The 24005-nt window shown below is 45.6% G+C and overlaps 1 protein-coding gene across 1 annotated transcript in view; it reads left to right on the forward strand.

The window, feature by feature from the left end:
• GRIN2B (glutamate ionotropic receptor NMDA type subunit 2B) overlaps positions 1-24005 on the forward strand; it is a 169935-nt gene that overhangs the window by 72651 nt on the left and 73279 nt on the right. Inside the window, exon 3 of the mRNA XM_086469920.1 lies at positions 19784-19898. Coding sequence (XP_086326046.1) covers positions 19784-19898 — 115 coding nt within the window. The remainder of the gene's footprint in view (positions 1-19783; positions 19899-24005) is intronic.

Below are 24005 nucleotides of genomic sequence, written 5' to 3' on the forward strand. Positions count from 1 at the left end.
ACTGATGACTCTAGAAGAATCTCACAAAAAATCATGGGTAAGAGGGCCCTGTTATTAAAGGGAATTAGCAAGGACACATCTCTGCCAAACCTAGCCCAGGACTGCCATGGGTGCGGTGGGAAAATGTCTCTCTGCCAAGTGGCACTGACCAGAGTACGCACAAAGAGATGCATCCTTTCTCTCACCTGTTTCCCCCTACCCCATGATGATGCCTTTTGCAGTGTGCTCTCAAGGTGCTGTTTTTCACATGTACTTCTCAGTCCTTCAGCTGCCTCCACCTTTATCTTTAAGTGAGTTTGCTTATATTTCTTCCACCTCAGTACTAATTTCTTGAGACTTCCTTGCTTGACCCTCCCACACCTTCAATATTCCAAGAACAAAAACTATTTCCTGGGGTTAAGATACAGCAAATGTAAAATGTGTGCAAGGTAGAAGGCTAAAAGGAGAAGACTTAAAAATACAGTGTCTAATTAAAGTATAGAAACAGCTGCTTTAAGGGAATATTATGGTAAATAGCTTAAAAAGATACCAGAATTTATTAGCCAGCCAGACTAGCCCCAGCTATTACACAGGGCTTGATAGGAGCAATAAAGGCTCATGCATCAATTCTGCAGAGACAGGAAGTTCATTTGGCCAGTGATGGGAGGGAGCTGCAGATGCTCTTATAGCTCTGTTCCAGGGTGGGAATCCTCTGTCACCATTGTCATGGATAGTGATGAAACTGATGCACAGGGCAGTGCTACGAGCTGGAGGACAGGCTCATCTTTAAGTGACTCAGCCTGGCCATATGCTTACCCCTCACTCTGGGACTTTGATCCCTTTTTGTTTTCTACTATACATCCTGGTGCAAGGAAGGGTACAGCTCCTTCTCCAATGTCTCCATCAGCTTTCTTTCACCCTTATAGCTGTGCATCTGAGCCATTTCTGCCATGGGTCCCTCTGCCTATACCTAGGGTAGCTCCTGACTGAAGTGACAGGAGAACAGATATTGTTGTTAGGGTCCCCAACAGGCAGCTGGCACCCACTGAGGCTCTGTGGAAAGGAGACTCTGAAAGCAAGGAGGATCCCTTCAGTTTCTAAAACATGGCTACTTAGCTCAACTGTCATAGAATCATATGCATTGGCTTTGAAGTGCTGGGCTAGGAAACTCAGAAAAACTAAACCTTGCTCGTGAGATTTTTAATGTTTCTCACTGCTGCTAAAACAGATCCAGAGGTTCCCGTTGCCACTACACGCCACCTCTCCATCCACCCCTTTCTACAGTCACATTTTTTGCCCTTCACTCTTTCCTTTCTTGATCCAGCCTTCTTCCTACTCTTTACCCATCGTACCTGACCGCAGGGTGATTTAATATTTTTGTTTGTTTAGCTGTTTTTTACTATGCTATTTCTTAGAGTAATTGGAAAGACCTGTTGCTTCTGTTCACACTTGTTTGAAAAAACTCTGTGTATGTTTGTTGTGCAGGTGTGTAAGAATGGATGACACACAAAACAATAGGTGACAAGTAAGTGAATGATCATAGTTTGATGTTCGGTTATTTCATTGGAAAATGGATGTGAAAAAATGACCTAAGCTGTCCCTCCTTTGTGTGGAGGGCTGTACCAGGTCACCTTCAGAGATCCCTTCTAACCTGAATTTCTCTGTAACTCTGAAAATCTTATTTGCTGTAGTGATATTTTCATCCTGAGGTGTGTTTTTCTTTGCGTGTCTCACAGTGGATAGTGTGGTAGGACTTGACAGTATCTGGAATCTTGCTGTCTAGGCATAGAAATCCAATCAAGTGTTTCTCCTTTCATGGCCTAAACAAATCTTGCTTTGCAGGAGAGCACAAAATTACAATTTCAAGAGCTCATCTGTAGAAGTGTTTTGCCAATCAAGGGTTGCAATGCCAAATGAGGTCAAAGTATTTACGTTTTTGGACTGAGTGTTTGCTACGTGAGGGCTTGCAGCTGGAAGTGGAACTGCAACGCTGAAACTGGACCCATAAATGAATTTTTCAGCATAGTTCCCTCTTTCCCTATCAAAATGGTCCCCTTTGAGAATCTCCACAGGCTGCACTCAATCTTCTTCATCTCTGTACTGCCCATTGTAGCACCTCAGCTTCTTCCTAGAAACTCAGCTATTCTCACGTCATTTTTCCCACGTCAGAATAAAATGAATCAGAGGGGGAGGTCATGATGGCAACTTCAGTGTTCCTAATCATTTAATATTTTCCTTCCAAGACTTTGTGATGGCCACAATAGCCTTGATTCTGGCTTTCTATAAAGACTCTGAGAAGGATTTTCAGGGATATCAAACAGTGTAATTTTTTTCGACATTAAGAAAGCAGGGTCAAGAAACTCTATTTTGAATGACTGGCTACTTGATGTACCATGGCAATTGACCCTCTGGAGGCACTGCAGGCCTAGGTAGCCTCTGATGTCTCTTCTCAGCTACCCCTGTCAGAACTGCTCTAGAAGGACTGAGCCTGGGATTGACAGATGACATTTGCAACTTGAGAGGCCAGGGATGCTCGAAACATTATTCCAGGGCCCACGCCACTGAGCTACGTCCCTGCACAACCTCCACCATACAAACTTCCTCTGCTTCAGTCACCAGCTGCTGGTCTTGGCGATATCTGTGCTTGGGGTCCGCAGCCATGAGGTCCACATGCCAGCTCTCAGCCTTCCCCCTGCCCTGCCCAAGAGATCCTAAAGAAACCTGTAGCATTGTCACCCTGGCTCAAGCTGTTTTCTAACACCACTATCATCCGTGGCTGTTTTGCAGCCAGCTGAGGCAGCATATTTTGGAGTGGGTCAGCCTCCCCTTTTTCACAGGAGCTATTGGAAGAGCTGACTGCAAACAGATTTTCACTGCCCCGATGTGGACTGATGTCAAACAGTGCCCAATGAAAGCTGACAAGCTGACAGACCCGATCCGTCAATGGAGGATGAGGAGGGGGGGGAAGAGAATGTCTCTTGTGCATGCCTTCAAGAGACAGAGAGCAATTTCACAGATGGGCCAGCAAAGCTCTTGTAAGTGATACAAGTCCATATTTAATAGCCTATCCATTTCTGTAAAGGCAGACACAGGTGTAGGGGATACAGGGATAAGAAATGTTCAGTGCCAGGCACGAAGTAGCCCATAGGAGTCCAGCTTCCAGGGACAGGCTCCTGTTTGGTACTGTCTCTGACCAGTAAATAACTGGGGGTGAGCTGGATGGGAGCCCCACTGAGCTCAGAAGTAGAAGGTCTCTGGAACCAGACTTTGAGCCACAAGAAATTGTTCTTTCCCCTTTTGACTTGTGCATCCTGTGTTGCAGAGTACTCCTGAAAAGTAATTGCAATGGTGAAGTCAGGAGGAAAATATCTGGGATTGGCTCCTTTTATTGGTGCATGGTTAGTTGTTGTATGCACTGTGAAGGGCTCTGGGCTGAGAACTGTCCTTTCAGGAGGTCAGTGTCCTTTGTGTAGTGCCTTTACCTTTGATGAAGTCGAATATGCAGCTTTGCTGGAAAAGGGAACATGTGGGTCAGAATTAGGGCAGAGAGGGAGCCCTCACAGCTTTCTCCTGCTCTTGGGGCGTGGTACCTTGTCCAGGCTCTGAATCAGACCACATCTCACAGCTAGCTATGACCCAAACTTGAACTCATCTGGGCCTACTACCTTGTCCCACTATCATCCCTCATATTGACCTACAGAATGACACCCATGACCTTACTTCAAGCTTTTAAATGGGCCCAGCCTGAATAGAAGCATCCCTTGTGAGCTCACCTATTTGAAGCTGGTCCCAAGTGAACAGGCTTAGCAGGATCTTCTCAATATATATCTGGAAATCAGCACTGAATTTGACTTAAAATCATAGAATCATTAAGGTTGGAAAAGACCTCTAGGATTATCAAGTTCAACCGTCAACCCGACACCACTATGCCCACTAAACCATGTCCCAAAGTACCACATCTACATGTTTTTTTGAACACCTCCAGGGATGGTGACTCCACCACTTCCCTGGGCAGCCTGTTCCAATGCTTGACAACACTTTCAGTAAAGAAATTTTTCCCAATATCCAATCTAAACCTCGCCTGAAGCAACTTGAGGCCATTTCCTCTTGTCCTATCACTTGTTACTTGGGAGAAGAGACCAACACCCACCTCACTACGACCTCCTTTCAGGTAGTTGTAGAGAGCGATAACGTCTCCCTTCAGCCTCCTCTTCTCCAGACTAAACAACCCAGTTCCCTCAGCTGCTCCTCACAAGACCTGTTCTTCAGACCCTTCACCAGCTTTGTTGCCCTTCTCTGGACACGCTCCAGCACCTCAATGTCCTTCTTGTAGTGAAGGGCCCAAAACTGCACAGAGCATTCGAGGTGCGGCCTCACCAGTGCTAAGTACAGGGGCACAATCACTCCCCTACTTCTGCTGGCCACACTATTTCTGATACAGGCCAGGATGCTGTTGGCCTTCTTGGCCACCTGGGCACATTGCTGGCTCATGTTCAGCCAGCTGTCGACCAGCACCCCCAGGTCCTTTTCTGCCAGGCAGCTTTCAGCCACTCACCCCCAAGCCTGTAGCGCTGCATGGTGTTGTGGTGACTGAAGTGCGGGACCCGGCACTTGCCCTTGTTGAACCTCAGACAGTTGACCTCGGCCCATCAATCCAGCCTGTCCAGACCCCTCTGCAGAGCCTTCCTGCCCTCGAGCAGATCAACACTCCCACCCGATTTAGTGTTGTCTGCAAACTTACTGAGGGAGCACTCAATCTCCTCATCCAGATCATCAATACAGATGTTAAACAAGACCGGACCCAATACTGAGCCCTGGGGGACATGGCTTGTGACCAGCTGCCAACTGGATTTAATTCCGTTCACCACAACTCTCTGTGCTTGGCTGTCCAGCCAGTTTTTTACCCAGCAAAGATTGCACCTGTCTATGCCATGAGCCACCAGTTTTTCTAAGAGAATGCTGTGGGAGATGGTGTCAAAGGCTCTACTAAAGTCCAGGTAGATGACATCCACAACCTTCCTCTCATCGACTAGGTGGGTCACCTGGTCATAGAAGGAGATCAGGTTAGTCAAGCAGGACCTGCCTTTCATGAACCCATGCTGGCTGGGCCTGAGTCCCTGGTTGTCCTGCACATGCCATGTGAGCGTCCTCAGGATGAACTGCTCCATAATCTTCCCTGGTACTGAGGTCAGGCTGACAGGTTGCTGCCCAAGTGAAGTGCATGGGAAAAACCTAATCCCATGCTGACTTTTTTCCACAGTGACCAGTTTACTACTTAAGACCATAACAGGTCATTATTATAATTCCCTTTTTCTTCCGCCAAAATGCAGACTGGTTTCAGGGCCCACCAACAGTCCAGGTAGGAGCCATGGACAATACTGACAATTTTCACCCTAATGCTGACCTTATGAAGGTATCATTGTGGTAGCTTTGTATCAGACACCTAGAAAGTTACAGAGCTCAGAAGAGTCAGTCAGCTGCTCTTCCCTGATCAGGAAAGTTGAGAAAATTCTGCCTCCATCCATGCTCATTCCCTTTATCCCAGTTAACATGACTAGTGGTGAGAATACCTTAGAAGTGGTCTGGTGGCCTGGGTTTGGGCTCCAATCTCGGTAATAAGCAAAGCAGTGCAGGTGAATCACTTGGTGGTCCAGCAGAGCTATGGTTGTGTTCTGTGCATGGAGCACAGGGGTAAGGATTTTACTTCTGCTGTCAGTGCAGGATAGCTGCTTTATTTCATCAGTGAAGATGATTGAGGGAGATGAACGGTCGGAGTGCAGAGCACTTGGGATCCCTCGCTCTGAAAATACGTGGGAAAACCAAGCTACGGTTGCATCAAACGTTAAGCTGCTTCATTAGTTCTATACTATCAGTAGCAATCCAAACACAAAGCTTAAGAGTATACAAACCAGGCCATTTTTGTTTGGTCCATGTCCTTTCCTGTGACAAAGTGGAAACTGGCATCTCCTTGCTTTATAACTGTCTGATTTGCATTCTCTCTCTCTCTCATCCCCCACCCTCACAGCAGCCTGTCCTCATACTACTGATTCATTGTGCAATCAGATGGATGATAACAGATGCTTCAGGAGAAGGGAATCTTCCTCCACAATTTGCTTAGCCAGTTGTGTGGTTGGAGTAGGAGTCAATTCCTTCCTGCTGTCTGCAGCCGTCTGCAGCCTGAAACGACTCATCCATCCCTTACCATCCTAGGGGTACAGCTATAAATACTAGCAAGGGTTCACAGAAGTTGCCAGCCCTTTTTAAGTTATTTCTCCAAAATCTGTCTTTGACCACTTCTTACGGCAGCGAAAGGCTTCTGATGAAATACAGCGTGCAAAGGGGTGTGAATGGCTGATTGTTCATTTCACCGAGATGCCTGCCCTCTGAGTGTTGCAGAAGGGGGTTAGAAGGTAGTATTAACTCATTTTCACAGTATGCTTCATTTCCATTAGCAGAATCTCTTCTAATTTTTCACTTGGCTGCAACATGGTGGCATCTGTCATGTCTTAAGAGATAGGTTGGGACATTTGCTATGCTGAGTGGGATAGACACAGTTGAAAGGGATGTGGCCCTATGCAAACGTGGACCTGGCAACTTTTAGTCAGACACAGCCCTTCTTCTTGCCTCAGTAGCTAAGTTTGCAGGGAAGTAACATTTCCATCTTGATTTCAGTGATTAGGAGTGACATCTTCTTTCTACAGCCATCTGGGGTGTGAAAACAAATACATCTGTGTGGTCCAAATCTATCTGGAAAGGTGGAAAGCAAACCAATGGCTATCAGAGAAATTATCCCTCTCTGCCTTGCTCCTTCCTGCCTGCCTTTGCCGATCCGTATTTCCTCCCACTCTTCAGCTGGGCCAAATTTGGCTCTGCCTGGCAGAGGTGAGGGCACCAGGAGTGTCATGGCTGGAAGGGAAGTGGGAGAGGAGTGGAGCTGAGATTCACAGGGATGGGGTATCCTTGGGGCTGGACAGGCGATGGCTCCTACCACCCCAGGCCCTTCCAGGCCCCTCTCCAAGCCCGTTTCTTCGATCCTGACTGACTTTGGCAGCTGGCTGTGGATGCAAGAGGGTTTCCATGGCAATCTACCAGTGCCGATCACTCCCTCCTCATGCTCTGCCTTCCTTTGCCTCCCTCTCCCTCTCCCTCTCCTCGCCCCCCTCCCCAGTCCTCCTGTTTTTCTAGCCTGTTGCCATGGAAAAGTCATATTCCACAAAGAATTTCAGATTCTTCCCCCCCGCACCCGTTGGGGCTTTTTTTTTTCTGGTGTTAAAAGTTTGCTTTTCAGTTTAATGTGTGGGTAGGGGAGACTCCATCTGCCTCTTTGAAACCTTGTCCCTGGACAAGAGGGAAGTCTCTGTCTTGGACTTGGAGGTCCTACTGGAGGGAGGGTGGTGGGAAGCTGCAGAGGGGAGCTCCAGCTGATGGGCACCCCAGGAGGGTCACGGCTTTGAGAAGTGCTTATGTGGCACTGCAGTTTATGACAATTTTTTCAAGGGACCATGTCATTTGGAGTCTGGAATCTGAATCAATGACGTTTAAGCACCCAAGACATGTTAGAAAAAAAGGAGGAGTGAGAGATTTCTGAAAGGTGCCTCCTCTGGAGGCTGCTTTTTCTGAAGCGATCGTAGTGACTGCTGCCAACAGAAAAGGGTGCAGACAACTCATACGCTGCCACAATATGTGCACAGCAAGAGCTGCGGAAATGATGCAGCTGAAGGTACTGAATGAGACCAGAACTAGAGCCCACATTATCCCTCCTCGAGCTCGTGCTAGTTCCCAAGCTTTCAGGATATGTCCACATTCTTATCAGGACTTGTGTGAGAGGTTTGTGGGTTACATTTTAGTTTGTTAGCTTAAGCACCGATTAGAGATTAAATCAGTCAAGTTTCTGCTCAAATTAAATAAACTTGCCTAGATTTCTCTGAAAAGCACTGGGGTACTCTGATAGCTTTGCTGCTCTGGGTAGCAGAGCTGGTTGAACTGGAGGGAGCTGTGGTATGGTAATAGATGTGGGAACTGACACTCTACTGCACTCTCCATGGAAATGTTCTAGTCTCACTCCCAGCACACTTGCTGTTTCCATCTGTGCTGTGTTCAGGCTTCCTGCAGTGGGGACTGTGGCCTGGGATCCTCAGATGCATGTTGGGAAACCTTATTCACAGTATTTCTAGGTCCGAGGAGTCCTGGAAGTCTCCTGAGCAAAGAAGTATTCTTGGGAGATTTCCTACTCTGATTGTTCAGGAGGGAGAAAGGAAAGGATTCAGATAATATACCCCAAATTTGGACCTTGTACTTATTTCAGACCTCCTGAGAGTCTTTTATTGGATGTGATGTTAGCATCATGCCTGAGGCTTCTTTAAACTGACCTTTTCCTGGAGAAGAAGGAGAGGAGTAATTCAAGATCAAATGCAGCTCTAGAGTAAAATGGCACATTTACTTCAGTGGAGATGCAGCCACATGGGCTGAACTTGACTCTTTCTCTCTCTTGTTCAGGAAACATTGAGGATGCATGTTTTGTTTCTTTTTTTATATAGACAACTACATTCAGGCGGCCTGCTGCAGACACCTAACCTACGCATTGTGGTTACCTCTCCCCATTGTCTGTGTGTACCAGGCATCTGAGTCACTTGCTGCTTGCCTGGCCTCAGATGCCATCATAGTCAGAGTCTAAATTGGGCATGTGGAGTAGGTGATGGAGTATAACCTGAAGTCTTTTCAGGCTGTTGGAAAAAATTATCGATTTACAAAACCATAAAGTCGCAGTGCTGGGTCGTTGTAACTGCTCTTCTTTTGCATGAATTCCTGGAAGGTGATGGATTTTCAGCTGCCACAGACTGTGGTCTGTCCTGCAGAAAGCAAAAAGCCTGATCTGTCAGCAATGCTCTACCTCTTTCCTTGTCAATATGCCTTTACTCTGTTCTAGATGAACATGATTTTTTCAGTCCCGTGCCCTGGGTTTGTCTCCTTCTGTCTTCAGCCTCTTTTCTGGCACTGCTGAGGAAGAAGCCTGGGTAGTTGCAGTACCATGTTGGGCACCTGTCAGGTAGTCCCCATCTGTAGTTTTCACAGAGGCTTCTGAACATCCAGCTGCAGAGAAAAAAATCTTCAACATTACCAATCTGGTTTAGGAGTTGAACCATTCATCAGAAGGCAAATACTCCCAGGAATGGATCCCAAAAGGTTTGCCAGAGCACTCTGTGAGAATGTAGGAGTGCATTGACCATATCAGCAAACACAGTCACCGTCCCTGTGCTTAGTAAGACCTTGTGTAGCCCCAGACATCACTCTCGTTTTTACCAAAAGGAAGAGAGACAGGGCGTGTAACTTTATTTAACAGAGCCTGGACTACAAACTACATCACAAAACACTCTACAAAGTTAATAATACAAGGCAGAAGTCGGATGTGATATAAATGATGTAAATGTGTGAACTCTGAGTAGGACTTTGGCAGTGTTCCCAGCCGTGTTCAAAATGTACCCATGATATTTCTATCTCCCTTATTGGGAACCCACTAGAGACAGGCAGAAAAGACTCGGTTGAGTTTATTATCCATATTTATAATACATTTCAGAATAGCATCTTCCTCCCACACTGATCCATTCTCATGGCACTACATATGCACCCACCTCAAAGCAGGAGGCTTCACACTCTGACTTTTGGGGCAAAAGTTGAGAATGGCGAGATATGCTTGAAGAATTCAGTGTGTGTTGGGACATCCGAAATAGATGGTGCAAGGGACTACGGACCCTGTAGCTGTGCAGGTAGAGGTAATGAAAGGGATTTGCAATCTGTCGAATAATGGGACTTTGGAGCAGAAAGGAGGCATGCCTGACTGTCAGAACCCAGGTGAAAGACTGGAAGGAGATACTTGGTATTTTCCCAGTGTTTGAAAAAATGGATGATGATGTCAGTGGAAGAAAAGCATAAAGGGGTGATGGCTGTGACAGGCATAGAGATAAGCAAAGGCTGGGGGCTGAGGATCTGCAGAGTAATTTTTAAGTTGGGACCTGGGGTCCAGGGAGCAGCTGGATGGGGACATCTTGGCTTTCAGAGCCTTGTTGGCCCCCAGTGAGAGCACAAGAAGAGCCAGTGGTCATGTGGCTGAGCTGGCTGCAGTGAAGACAGCAATGCCCCAGCAATGGCTGCGTTGGAAGTGCTGACAAGCATGATGGCTGGTGATAGAGAGCCAGTGAGAAGGACAGTAGAGATGGCAGTTTGGATGGAGGAGCAGTGGCACAGGGGAAGGGTGCTGGTGGTGAGGAGGGTACTGATTGCAGCAAGTGTTACAGTAATGTTTGGAGTGCTAACTGCAAGTGAAGACAAGGGTGACTAATTACAGACATGACTGTGAAGAGGAAGGCTCAAGGAGGAGTGGTGAGGTCTGCGATTATGGCACTTTGTAATGAAGAAGCTGCTGCTCAGTGCAGGACCACAAGGGATTCAGCTCTGGTATTAACTGAAGCTGTGCTCTCCACACGTGCCAGCTCATGGCTGGCTTGCTTCTTCTATCTCACTCTTCACTTTCTTTCCTACTGCAACATTTTCGTTGTTTGCCTGTAGTGTGGAAAGAAATGTGTTAATGGTTTTGTGCAGAAAAAAAAGAAAACACAAATCTTTAATTAGACACTACCCCACTGGTGATGTATCCTGCCCTTCTTGTCAGACAAATGCTAGCTGGGAGGTCTTCTTGGGAAGAACGTGGTTTTCCAGCGCTGCAAGGCAAAAAATCACGAGGAAGTTGAAACGGGAGGGAGAACAAAAAAAAAAAACACCCTAATTTTTCCAAGACCTTCCTCAGCCCAAGGAAGGGTTAATGCTTTAAATGCAATGTAATTTCAGCAGCACTAAAGAACACGTTTCCATGGAAACATCAACCCACGGAGGGAGAGAAAGAGGGAGAAAGGAGAGGCATCAGCAGCAGAGAGAGAGCGGCTCCTCTGGCAAAGGAGGAGCAGCCTCCAGATCCCCCCACAGTTACTGACAGGAGTGATTATTTGTTTGTTTGTTTTAATCAATTTCCGCTTGGAGATATGATAGGGAAGAAAGTGATAGGGTGCCATCTTGACCAAACCACTACAGACCTAGGAAAATCCAGTCGCACGTTTTGGACGTAGTTTCCTTGTGGGCAATGACTCTGCTTCTGCGAGCACTGTGAATTCACTGCCCTTGCAAATGCATGAATGCTTTTCAACACTTGATAAACGTTGAATAACCCCCAAATAGCTTGTGGTTTCTTGGTGGGTAGAAAAAGTTAAGTTAGTCTGCTGTTTCAGTGAATGTAATAAAGGGATTTATTTCAATCTCTCCAGCTAGTTTAGCCTTGTCTGGCTTCTGGCAGAGGTGAAAAGGACCTTTCTGGCAGATTCAAGTGGTTTTCCACAAGCCAGAAAGTCCTGAAAGCTCTAGAGGAAAATTGATGTGCTCACCTGCTTGCTGGTCTTGACCTCCAGGACAGAAACTGAATGAGCTCTGCGTGAATACTGAGATACCCTGATGGTTGACCTCCTGGCATACCGGCTACCTTTAGAAGACCAAAGGGGCTGTTGACATGCACATCTACTCAGCCAGTTGTTTTAAGCTGTGGTCCACAGCCAAGCAGGTCCATGGGAGATTTCGAAGAGATGTGCAAAAATGATTAAGAAAAGTAAGGCAGTTGTCAGTGGGATTAAATTCACTGTATGGGGACACTAGTTCAACTGGAATATATTTTACGGCTCTGCAAATTGACAGAGCTTGAAAAGCATCATCCTGGGTGAAAAATCACTGTGAAGAGTCTCATTTGACTTCTGTTGTGTGACTGCTTGTCCTATAAATGTTTGTGTGCCTGTGCCCTAAGACAGATAAACAGATCTCAAGGACATCGCTTAACCTTTCAGTATTTGTCCGTTCCTAGTTATACGACTTCCATCAGTGACCTGTTAGGTGGATGCCAAGACATAATTATGACCCATTGTCAGCTGTTCTGACAAATGTAATTTTCCATGCTTTTACTGTCCAATGTAAGCAGATTTTTAGTCCTTTCAAATGGGAGAAATACCTTGAAGACTAGTTTTACTTTGGAGAAAAATGATATGTTATCTGTTCCTAATGAATAAGGAAGGATGGAAAGATGTAGCAATGAAAAATAATACTTTAAAAAAGCAATTGGCAGGAATTTATTAACTCAGTAAAGCTTTGTAGCTTGATCCAGTTTTGGACTGAACATTTAGTTTTTATTTTATCCCATCACTATAACAATTTTGACCTTAAAGCTATTTTTCTACTAGCTATTTTCTATTATTTAAAGGTTTGGTGAGTCAATTCAGAAGTATATTTGTTTTTATCAAAGCTTTTCAGATAAAAAAAAAACTTTCTGAGAATAGACTGATTTCCTATGAGATTTATAGATATTTCCAGCTTTAACCAGAGTATGCTCTTAAAACACTTTTCCTTGTTTCTGTTTTATTTCCAGTGAGTCCAGGAGGTGTAGAGGTATGTTCTAAAGCTAGTTAGGAGTGTCATTTTTCCCAGAAAAAAAATAATTTTGGAAGAAAAGTAAATCAAATATTTTGAGTTTAAAATGGGATATTTGGACATCCAAATCCTATTTGCTGTGTCTTGTGATTAGGAGCACGGGAATTTTATATTCCTGTTTCTCCTTCATGAAACTTGGATGGACTAAATCTCCAGTGATATCTCTTCCCCTGTTGAGGTGATGCTGTTCCTTGTAGGACTCTTTCAGGGTGGCACATTACAGATTTATTTTAACTGGAGCTTTTGTCCATAAAAGAAATGGCAGAAGGTGTCACGCAACAGACCAGGCTCTGTGGGAGCATGACTGTGCCAGAAGCTTCATTTTCTGTCCAGTGTCATTACAGATTTCAGATGATATGGTTCTCTTTCTTTCTGACAAAATGTTGACCTCCTCATGAGAAAAGGTTGTTGCCAAGTTCTTATCCCCCTTTCCCATTTAAAAAGTCGTTTTGATAGGTAATTTTTCCTGGCTCTAGCATTTGTGAAAATAGGTCAGTCAGGATGTGAATGACAAAAATTTGGCATTGGTTGGGTTTTCAAGATATTGCTGTGACCGACATAGCAGATGGGGCAAAATGAAGATTTATCCTGCCCTTTTTTTCATAACAGGTCACCTATCCTATTGGATACTTATTTTTCTTACAAGTGACCTAGCTCTTACAGTCTGGCCTTGTACTGTCAGCTGCACCCTGGCAAAAGGAGCGTAAAATGCCACTAGACCTGAATAGGAGCACCTCTCTCCCCCTTTCTATCAAGGGCAATGACTGCATATGACAAAAAGCAAATGGGAGATCAGGTCCTAGATGGTATTATCTATGTGGAAGAAAAAGTTATTGTGGAAACTCTGAAGCTCACCGAAGCAGTTGGACAAGCAGCCTTCCACCTAGGTGTCATTACTGTTATTTCTGCCTCAGTTTGGAGCTGACTCCATGTTCCCCATTGGGGGGTAATTTGGTGACCCTGCACAATGAGTGCCCCTGTGTGTGCTTCCTGACAGACATCTGTCTGTGCTGCAAAACCCTGTGCTGTGGTGCTTGAAGTTTCCTTTTGCATTTTCAGGAGGGAGGCTGGGGACTGCACAGACTGTGGAAAGTGAGCTTTGCTTGTTCTCAGGAATGGTCCCATCTCATTAGGATCAAGTAATGCATGTAGGAAAGCATCCTTGCCATTGCTCTGTCTCCTTATGTACTCTAAGGATAGATATATCGTCAGTTCCTGGGAACTGTCAGCTTAGAGTCTTTCTGAAATGACAAATTCATGGTAGATAAATAGAAGAAATAGGAAATAAAGTGGAAGTACCATTTCTTTATGATTAAGAGAGGGTGTGATGGAAAAGATTCATCCTTCCACTGTATATAGGAGCTGTCCCTTAGAAGTCTCAGCACATATATACATTGCTTTCAACACAACTTTGCTGAATATGATGGAGAAACAGCAAAGACAGATCAGTAGAAATTTGTCTTCCACCAGAAATGGACATTTCACAGGTCAGGATCAGACACCAAGAAAATTCGTCTTCCTAGAGGGGAAGGGCCAGAATCTCAGCAGATCAAACAGTATCATTCCACAGATGTCAGCTGAATACCACTGATTTATTCCAGCCCAGTATCTGCCCTCTTGTTTTTTAAAAAGGTGTGGACAGCAGGGAGAAACCAAATTAATCTCTTATATCTCTGTTATCTTGTAGCCTGAGGGATGTTTCCTAATCTAGATGCTCTCCTAACCTCTTTGCGTAATGAAAACATCTTGAGCTCTGGGCATTTCTCTAAGCCTGCTGGTCAGGTTGGTTCCCAGTATTATAAAATGGCTGTAGCCTGGTGCAGGATGCCTGCACAATTTGGAATTTCACTGGTCTCTTTTCTACTCTTGCTTTCTTTCTTGCAGCGCAAGATTCAGTGGTAGCACTGACAGTGAGAGAGAAAGGAGCAAATGAAGAAGAGTGAGATACTGTTCCTTTAAGGTTTCATTTTCCTAGTCAATGGTTGCTTCTATTTTTTTTTCTATCTTGTTTTGTTTTCTTCTTCATGATAGCAGAAAGGAGTCCATGTCCCTTGTTATGTAAAATCAGCTGCGCTCGTGCCCTTTGCGTGGACTCCTTTCGCTGTAAATTGTAACCGACACTGGACAGATGTTACACAGACACAGCCAGATGTGCTCAGCTTTCGCAGCTCCACAATCCACTGGCACCACAGCAGTGGGAGGCAGTGCAGGAGCTGGGGCAGAGCCAGGCAATGAGGGATGGGAGACGCTCTGAAAGGCTTAGCCAGGGACAGTACCAGCCATGGGGAAGTTTGATCGAAGGCCCAGGCAGAGCCTGTTCTCACCTTTTTGGGGATGAACCATTGTTTTGGTATCCTGTGAAGACTGCGTTATCTCAAGAGACCTCATGCACTCACAGCTGGGTCTGAATGGCTGTTGTGCATGTGTTGGCTGTGCTCTGAGGCAGGGGCAGCCACGGAAATGTTGAGCAATGGTATGGAGAAAAAATACCTGTATTATTTTGAGCTTTCCATGGCTTTGGAGAATGGATGTTTAAATCAACAGTTGAAGGGATCAGTTGCAGCTTTCTCATTTAAAAAAATATACACTATTTCAGTCTCTCAGATGAGAGCAGAAGCTATTAACAGCATAGTTAGTGCTGGTTAATTCTCTATTTGTCAATCACTTGCCACTTGAAGGTCAGAATTCGCATTTATAGATAAATGCACTGGTCCTAAACTCCCTTTTCCCTGTCCTTTGAGTCCACCCATGTTTCTGTCTGTCCATCCTCATCCAGGAGCAGGTGTGCAGGGTGGGCAGGACCCTGATGCACTCTGCAAAGGCTGTTTGCATCAGCCCAGGCTGGGTGGGTCTTGCTGGTGCTGAGAGAGGGAACATGGTTTGGAGCTGTGGGCACTTGTGCTGAAATGCAGTAACACGCTCGTGTTTGCTCTTTCCTGGGCATGAAGTGGGTCTGGGCAGGCAGCTATGCCTGTCCCTGATACCTCTGGCTGGTAGGTTTTTAATGCTGTCTCTGGGTGAAAGAAAAAGCCTATTTCACCATGCAGATTCTGTGGGGTAAAGGCCTTTCAGTGCCTTCACCTCACTGCTGTTACGTTTCACATTTCAGTGAGTTTCCAAAGATGCTGATGGTGGTTTGCACCCTTATCCTGCATCACACGTCACCTGCCTTTTACCCTGCAGATCCTCTCTGGTGGAGGTATCCCATAGTCTTTCTTTCCCCACCCTCCACCTGCACCCTGTTTTTCCCTCATGTGGTGAACTGATGAGATGACTCCCCAGTGCTGACGGTGGAGAGGCTGTTTTATTTATATGGCCTGTCTTATTCAGGGAAGCAGTCAATGTTAGGATAATCATGCCATTTCAGACAGACTGCTTGTCTTGTCGGAGAGTAACAAGCACTGACAGGGCACTGGGGAGTGTGTGTGCGCGTATGCACACGTGTGAGGTGTGTGACGGACTAAATGGAGGCAATGTCCGAATTTGCCCACCCAGTCAGCATGTTCAGGAAGAACTTATTCCCAGCAAGGCACTGGAGGCAGACATAGGAGTGGTTAGTGCTGATTTCAAATGCATCTCCTTCAGACCTGTCTCTGGGGCAAAGAAAAATTCGGTTAACAACCTCCCTGTCTCCCCCCAAGCCCTCTCCACCTGCCACATTTGCCTCTCCAGGCTTTCTCCATCACTAGCTGAAACCATTTAAAATGTCATCATCTCTCTGCTGGTCCTAAATCGGCCATCTGATGTGGTTTTAATGCTCTATTTCCTATGTCAACCAGCCTTTGAAACACTCTCCATTAGCTTGCAGGGCTGACAGCCTCACATCTAAGGCGGGTGATATTACCTAATGGTCAGAGCACAGGATGTGGAGTCAGGTCCCCCAAGTCTGACTTGCTTTGTGCCCAAGTATATGTCCCTTCATTCTTTGTTCCTGTCTGCTTGTCAGTACCACAGGGCTCACAATGTCAGCCTGTTTCCACAGTGTCGTATGTGTTTTGCTCCCATCCAGCTGAGTTTGGGCATTGCAGCCACTGCATCTCCACCAGGCTGGCAAAAGGGCTCAATCCTTCTGTGCTTGCATCAAGCAGCTCCAGGAATGCACACATAAGTAAAATCCTTCGCTGAAAGGTGTTCCTAGAAAATTAAATTAAATTGTCTGCGTCTGCCCCCCCACCCCCCCCCACCCCATGCCCCCTTTCTGTTTCTCCACCCTGGAGTCCAAAACATCCAGGGAAACATGGATTAAGCCCTTTACAGGCACAGTTTCATCTTGGGTTGCCTCACCTGCATGCACAGCCTGCTGCCTCACACTGTGCCCTGTTGCAGCTGGTGGCTCAGTGCAGACACACCAGGGAATCTCTCAGCCCCTCGGTTGCCTGTTTGGGGACTGGAGTGTGTGTAGGCTGCAGGGATGAAACGAATGCCCCTGGCCAGAGCAGGCAGCAGTAGTGCTGATGTACCAGGGCAGTGATGCTGCTGAAGGGGATGACTCTTGCTGTGGTAGTGTTGGAGGGAAGAGTCACTCGAGTGTGGCTGCCTTGCAGCACACTGCCGACTTGGCCTGCCAGGGAGTCCTTCAAGCCCTGATGCTTTGTCACGCAGGTGTCCCCTTTCTCAGCGCACCTGAGAATGCCGCGCAAATCCTCACCCTGCATCCCCATGTAGGTGATGGGACCCAGAAATCCACAGGAGTTCAGAGAAAGCTGCGAGGGGGTAGCCTGTTCTGCGCTCCTCCTGAAAACTTTTGTAAACATGTTGCTAATGGGTTCGATGGAAAACCCTCTAAAGAGATATTGTGCCAAATTTGGAGACTAATTTCAGTCATTAAGGTGCGAAGTGAGGGATTTTAATGCTGCTTTAAGTGTAAATCTCAAGGCAGTTCCAAGGATTGGAGTCGCTGATGATCCCTCCTTGATCATTATTAGTGATTCTAATCTTTCCAGTGGAAAATGAACAGAAATGACACCCTCTTGTGTCTTATCTGTTGCTGATTTCTGTGAACTCTTCTTGTCAGGCTGTGCAAGGGAGATTCCCATAGTGGCATCATTCTCGGGTGGGAGGGGAAAGAGGGCTGAGAACATTTTAATATTGCTGCCTGTTTAATTAGATGTTGGCACTGCTTTGTAACTACTGACATATAAAGCTGAAAGTCCCATCAGGCTAACGGCATCCTCATCTTCTCGGATCCTTACTCTGGTGGCCAGTGCAAAGCAATCATGAAATGGGTGTAGCTGTAATCTTGGTCCACTGGAAGGTCTTTCCCACCACCAGAGACTTACATAGGTCTGGTAGGCTGCACATACCCAGTGATGGCCTGTGCCTGGTATTAGCCAGTACCAGAGCAATGCAAACAGCTGGAAAAGAAATGCCAGAAAAAGAGCATGTGTGGTCCTGACATGGGATGTTTTAGGCCATTATGAACAGTTGCATGGCTAAGATTTTCCATGCGGCTGATGTTTTGGAGTTCTCTCAGTTTTTCGGTGCTGAATGGGTCCAGCTTTTGGAAAATAACAAATTATCTGCCTTTGAAAATCATCCTGTTGCAAATGTTTCACACTGGGCTCCTTTACAGCTGTGTTTCTTATGCTGTGCATGCCCCCTGAAGGTCACAACATGGAGCAAGTAAGGAATATCCTTTAGAAGTAAACGTGATTGCTGATTGCACTTGGTAATGGGGAATTAGTACATGAGTTTGATTGATTAATGGAGTTAAAACAGAAAAGTTTGGGAAAAGGAAGAAACTAAAACCATGACTTGTTTCTTTGTTTGTTTGAAGAAGTTTTCCTGTTACAAATGCCTTCATTATATTAGCAGGAAGTCCTCTGTGTGCAGATAGTGGGAAAGTGTTAATCCGCTGAAAGAATGGATTTTTTTTTCTTTTTTTTTTCTTGAAATTGATTCAAATTGAGTTCAGAAGGGACGAGCTGAAGATGAATATCCAGAAATGTTTCCTGGTGTCATGATGTAATAGAGCAGAAGAACCTCTCATGTCTGTAATGGAAATGTTGCTTGTGTAATTTATAGGAAAACTGGGCAAAGCATAGGAAGGCAGAGTCCTGGAGCTAGCCCTGCAGGCAGCTTGGTCACCTCTGCTTCTCACGGTGATGTGATGCTGCTGGTGCTAGAGCAGGTGTATAAAGGCAAAATCTACTTCATGCAACAGGATTGTGAATTGAAGTGAAATATATAAACAGGGAAAACTGTCAGAGTGCCATGGAGATGTCATATAAACCACTGAACTGTGAAATGTGTATTTGCCTCCTCCTCTTCCCCACAGTGTCATTGTGGACAGTCTGACAGTTAAGAAAACAATAGACCTGATTCTCATTTACAGCAACACCACTTTGACATGCTCTCACAATGCAGGAAGGCCTTGAAATGAGCGTAGCTGTAATACTAGTCCATTTAAAGGTCTTCCCTACTGCCAGAACTGAGTGAAGAGGCCTTAGGATAAATAAGATTGAAGCCCGGACTGTTTAATAGTCCATTTGTGCAGCTGACATGAGATGCCCCAAAGGGGGGTGCCTTGTGCAGAAGTGACGGGGCCTTTCCAGACAAAGAGAATCATTAATGTTGGCTGCAGGGATTTGCAGGGCTGATCACCCTTTAGTTTGATCTTGCCGGGTATAAGGCATGACTCTGTCCCTAGGGAAAAGGACTTTCAATGGGCTTTCTTAACATTCACTGTCCCTATTCCTAAGCTGCTTCAGATGATTGCTTTGGGCCCTGTGAGGTGTGCTGGCTGATAGGGATGGAGCTTCTTGCAGGTATGCTGCTCCTTACTCTGCAGCTTCCCTTATCATTGCCTTGATGTTTGGGCTGGGGGGAGGCTCTCTCCACTGCTTTACCTGTAGGACATTGTTGTCCTCAAATGACATGTGAAATCCCCTTTGGAGAGTGAGCAAAGTGTAGTCTGCGGAGCATGTTTACATGGCTAATTGCTACGGATCCCTAAGCCCTTTGTGGTAAGGGGAAATCAAGGACTATGGGCACACGTGTGTATGTGTGACTCTTAGGTGTGCTTTCAGGAATTCATTGAGAGCCAATGTGGGAGGGACATCACTTCCCTATCCCAGTCATAAAATGGGGGCAATTGCCTTGCCTTTCCTGATTGTCTCAGCTCCTGAAGTAATTGTCTTGTTTCTCCAACTCCCTTTCTCTTAGATTTCCCATTGTTTGCACTGTGCTCCTACCCACCCAGCTTAAGCTGCAGGAGAGAGGCAGGCTCTCATTTCAGGTTTGGTTCCCAAGTGTTAACATTCTCCTTGCTCTTTTCTCTCTCCTGCAGGTACCTGATCAATGTCACCTTTGAAGGCAGGAATTTGTCGTTCAGTGAAGACGGATACCAGATGCATCCCAAGCTGGTGATCATCCTTCTGACCAAGGAGAGGAAGTGGGAGAGGGTAGGACATGTTTGGTAATTCTCAAACTGCGTCAGGGAGGAGGATGGAGGAAGGCTCCAGGCAGATAATCCCCCCAACCTTTCTGTACTTCTTATCAAGGGCTGGCAATCTTCTCCTTGCATCCTGGACCACTGATATCTCCAATACCCAGGCTGCTGTCTTCTCTATGCAGCATGCCATTACATTCTTCCATTAGCATGCATAAAAAATTCATCAGCTTCCCTTCTGTAACCTCTCAACAAAAGTTTTCCTTCCTTTTAGAGAAGAGACCTTCTCTGTGCTATGGGTTTCAATAGCAGCAACAGAAAATATTTCTCTGTATGGCTTGGAGGCAGTGAAGTTCTCTATGCTAAACGACTATGATTGAGCTACAGCCACACTTAGTAATATATGCCAGTGTTAACTACATTTGATATATCTGGCCAGTGTCAATTGCAATGGGATGGTGCATTAAGTAGGATGTGTACGTGAGATCATATCGAGTTGTTCAAAGATCCAGATTTGCATATTTCTGAATAATTTGCATATAACCCAAAGCACCATTTTAGAAATGGTGTGGATTTCTATGTTAGTGCAAAGCTTTGGTTCATTTCACCTCCCACATAAATGTTAGTGGCCCAGGCTCAGAACAAACACTCCTAAAGGGTTTGAGTTGAAGTAGAGGGGGTAGTTTGAGGGCTAAGAAAATAAGATATAAAAAAGTGATGGGGGTGAGAAGTCAGAGTGAAAGCAAGGAGAACTCAGCAGAGCACTCAACAGATAATGAAGCAGAGCTTGCTCTGGATGTGATCAAGTGTAGGGCTTAGAAAAATGCCCCTTTGCCCCATCAGGCGCAGAAAGCCTTCTTTCCTTGGTTGCTTGTTCTCTGCATGGACTTGCAAGTGGCCTGAATGGGCAAAGCCAGGAAGAAATTAATGAGGAGATGAGAATGAAATAGGGAGCTGTCAAAAGTGCATTCAGAAGAGGGCTGAAGGAATAAGTTTTGAAGGAGGCAGAAGAGCCGTTGCACTAGTGCCTGGCAGGCACTAAGGTCTCCCCGGAGTTGCAGAAGTTTGGGGAGAGGGTGAAAGGCCCCAGGTTGTACTTGGCTTCCAGGAAGACCCATTACATCATGGTGTTGGCACTGTGCAGACCAGATGAGAGAGTATGGTCTGGGAGAGTCAGCAGAGGTCTCAGTGGGACAGAAGTGTGAAGAAATGTATGGCATGGCATCAGCACATGTGGACAACTCTCAGATGTGTTTGGAGGCAGGCTGGCTGGATATTGCAAAGGGAGTGGGCAGGCAAGGCTGCAGAGACCTCACATCAGGCTCTGTCCATCGCACAACCTCTCTAAAGACCACCAGGCAAAGTCCAGGAGGATATCTTCCTAGCTGGCACCAAATTTGTTCTCACAGAGGAAAACTCAATTGTCAGAGCAGGAAAACAAAGCAGTAGCTGCATGAATCCTGCTAAGGATTATTAGCAGGGCTGGCTGTGAGGAATCTGTTCCTGGGATGCTTTGCAGGCCCTGGGGAGGCACAGCTAAATGCAGTCCTGTTTTTATCCTGCTTGTCACATGCATTACCCTGTCACACCCTCAGTGAGGGCTTGGGGGCTTCCATGAGTGGTAAGAGGGGTTGTTCAGTCTCTGAGAGCATATCCATGGTCTTTCAGATGAACCAGAGAATTAGTGGAAGGGATGCTGGTGAACTGGAATGTTGGTGTTAGACCTGGGACCTGCCTGAGCCTTGCTGTCTGCGGGGACTACTTGGTATCCATTAACTAGATGGATCTTAATCTAAGAACTAGAACAGTTCTTAATTTCATAGGAGCTAGGACTGGCCTGAAATGAGACTATGATGAACTATGGTATTAGTGGTATGAAAAGCCCATAGTGCTTCCTGAACACAAATGTTTCATCTTGAAGTCAGTGTCTCGCTCAGCAGGAAGATCAGATTATTATAATCAAACTCTGAGCTGTTTGAATTTTACACTGGCAGGTTCTTCCTGGAAAACACAGAAGTCATCTCCAACACACTCTGATCACAGACAAATACCTTTCATACCTGGAACCCCATACTCTTTTTCCTCATTTTCTTCATTCAGCAGAAATGCAAACACTAATGTACAAGGGTGAAACAGAGCTTTCTGGGGCAAAGATCAAATTTTATTCCATGTTTGCAGAGAGTCAAGCAAAGCAGAGTGCTGGCCCTTAACAGCAGCTCCCAGGCAATGCCACAATACAAGCCATAAATTATTCATATATTATTAGCACACAATCCCAATACCTTTGTAAGTGCATTGTTTTGCAGTGTAAAATCATCCAAATGCTCAGTAATTTTTGCTAAAGTAGCAACGTGCTTTGTCCTGGCAACTTCTAGGCAATATGTAGAAGAAACTGCTTAAAACGCAGGAGAATTTCCAAGTCAAACACTCAGGCAGTAGGAGACGAGAGATGAAAGGCTGCATGGGAAACAGTGATTCAGTCCACTTGTGTGTGTTCACTATAGCTCAGTCTTTAGTTACATGGCTGCACACTTTTATCCATAATCAGATGCCGTACCTGGGAGGAACATCAAGAGGTCATTTATTCTCACCGCCCTGTGCCCAAGGGAGGGATCAACTAGAATGAAATTATTCCTGACAGATGTTTGTCTCACCTGTTCTGAGAGTCCTTCGATGCTAGAAACTCCATGAAATCCTAAGGCAATCTCTTCCATGGCTTCTTTCTCCTTACCCTGGGAAGTTTTTCTGTTGTCTAACCTAGATTTCCCTGACTGCAGTTTATGCCCATTACTACTTGGCATCTCCCTAGTGGACATAGAGAATTGTTTATTCTCTTCCTCTTTTTACTTTCCCTATGTATGTTTGAGGGCTTCTATCATGTCTCCCAGTCATCTCTGCTGTAGATTAAACAAGAATTTGTTCAGTCTCTCCTGGTAGGTCATGTTTGCTAGTCTTCTGAAAATTTTTATTACTCTCCTCTGGATTTAGTGACAAAGTTTGCTGCTCTGTACAGCTTGGTGCAGTTGATTCTTGAAAGATGGCAAATAGATTGTGAGGAGTACATCTCATGAGGTGTATATATATATATATATAAAGCAGGTGTGAAGCCTTCCATTTTCTTAGCAGCAAAGATGCAGACGGTGATTGAACTATTTCAGGATTTCAGGTCTGAAATTTTTTTATATTTTGATTTTTTGGTCCCAATTTGGGAAGAAATATCTTCAAAACCTCACCAGTTATTTCAGAACAGGAATTCATTTTCCAGAAAAGCTACAGCTGTCCCCAGACTCTGATGGTGATAAATCTCCTCCTGCATCCTTCAGCTAGACTGAAGCCTCGTGGGGCTGACAATCATGAAAGAATGTGTAGAGCAACCACCTTCTGGAAAGGGGCAGTAATCTGAGCTTTTCTGCTCTTGTAGCCATGAGTAAAGATTCCTCTTCTGATAAGCAAATGTGATGCATTTAATTCACTTCTCTGTTCTCTGCTCCTTAGGGGCAGAAGACTGCACGCCTTCCCTCACCACCCTTTAACTGGCTAGGTAAAAGAGCTCTTTGCTTCACTGGCCAGACAGCCTAGGTGTGTTTTGGGTGCCTAGATGCCCCTGTTGTATTTATCATAGAGGGGCAGTTACACAGAAGGAGGTGGTGACGGAGGTCCACCCTTATGCCCCATGAAGGGCCCTGCCTCAATGTAGTGCTGAGCTGGGGCCAGAGGTCTCACAAGGTGAGCCAGAGGATTGGTACTACACTAGGTTTTGTGTCTGTGGGTTGTGGTGTTTTGTGTGGAAAGAGTTTTCGTCCAGGCTTTTTCTTTACTTTACTGATTGCCTTTCTCTTCTGCTCTCCTATAATCCCACATATGATGAGTACTTATTTCTGGGTTTGTGATCCCTTCGTGAGAGCTGGCAAGTGCTGCTCTCCAGCTCTTGCTCACATGCATCTTCCCTGCTGAGGCAGGGCACAGCAGTCCTGTCCCATTAGCTCCCAGCTCCTCCTGTCTGCTGCCTCACTTTCCCTTGCAAACCTGGGGATGACATGAATGTTACTGTCTCTGAGAACCTCTTTGCGATTCTTTCTCTGTAATTTCTTTAATTTCTAGTGAGTTTTGCATCACTTCT

Source organism: Leptosomus discolor, chromosome 1 (assembly GCF_034619465.1).
Source record: "Leptosomus discolor isolate bLepDis1 chromosome 1, bLepDis1.hap2, whole genome shotgun sequence".
NCBI classification, from domain to species: domain Eukaryota; kingdom Metazoa; phylum Chordata; class Aves; order Leptosomiformes; family Leptosomidae; genus Leptosomus; species Leptosomus discolor.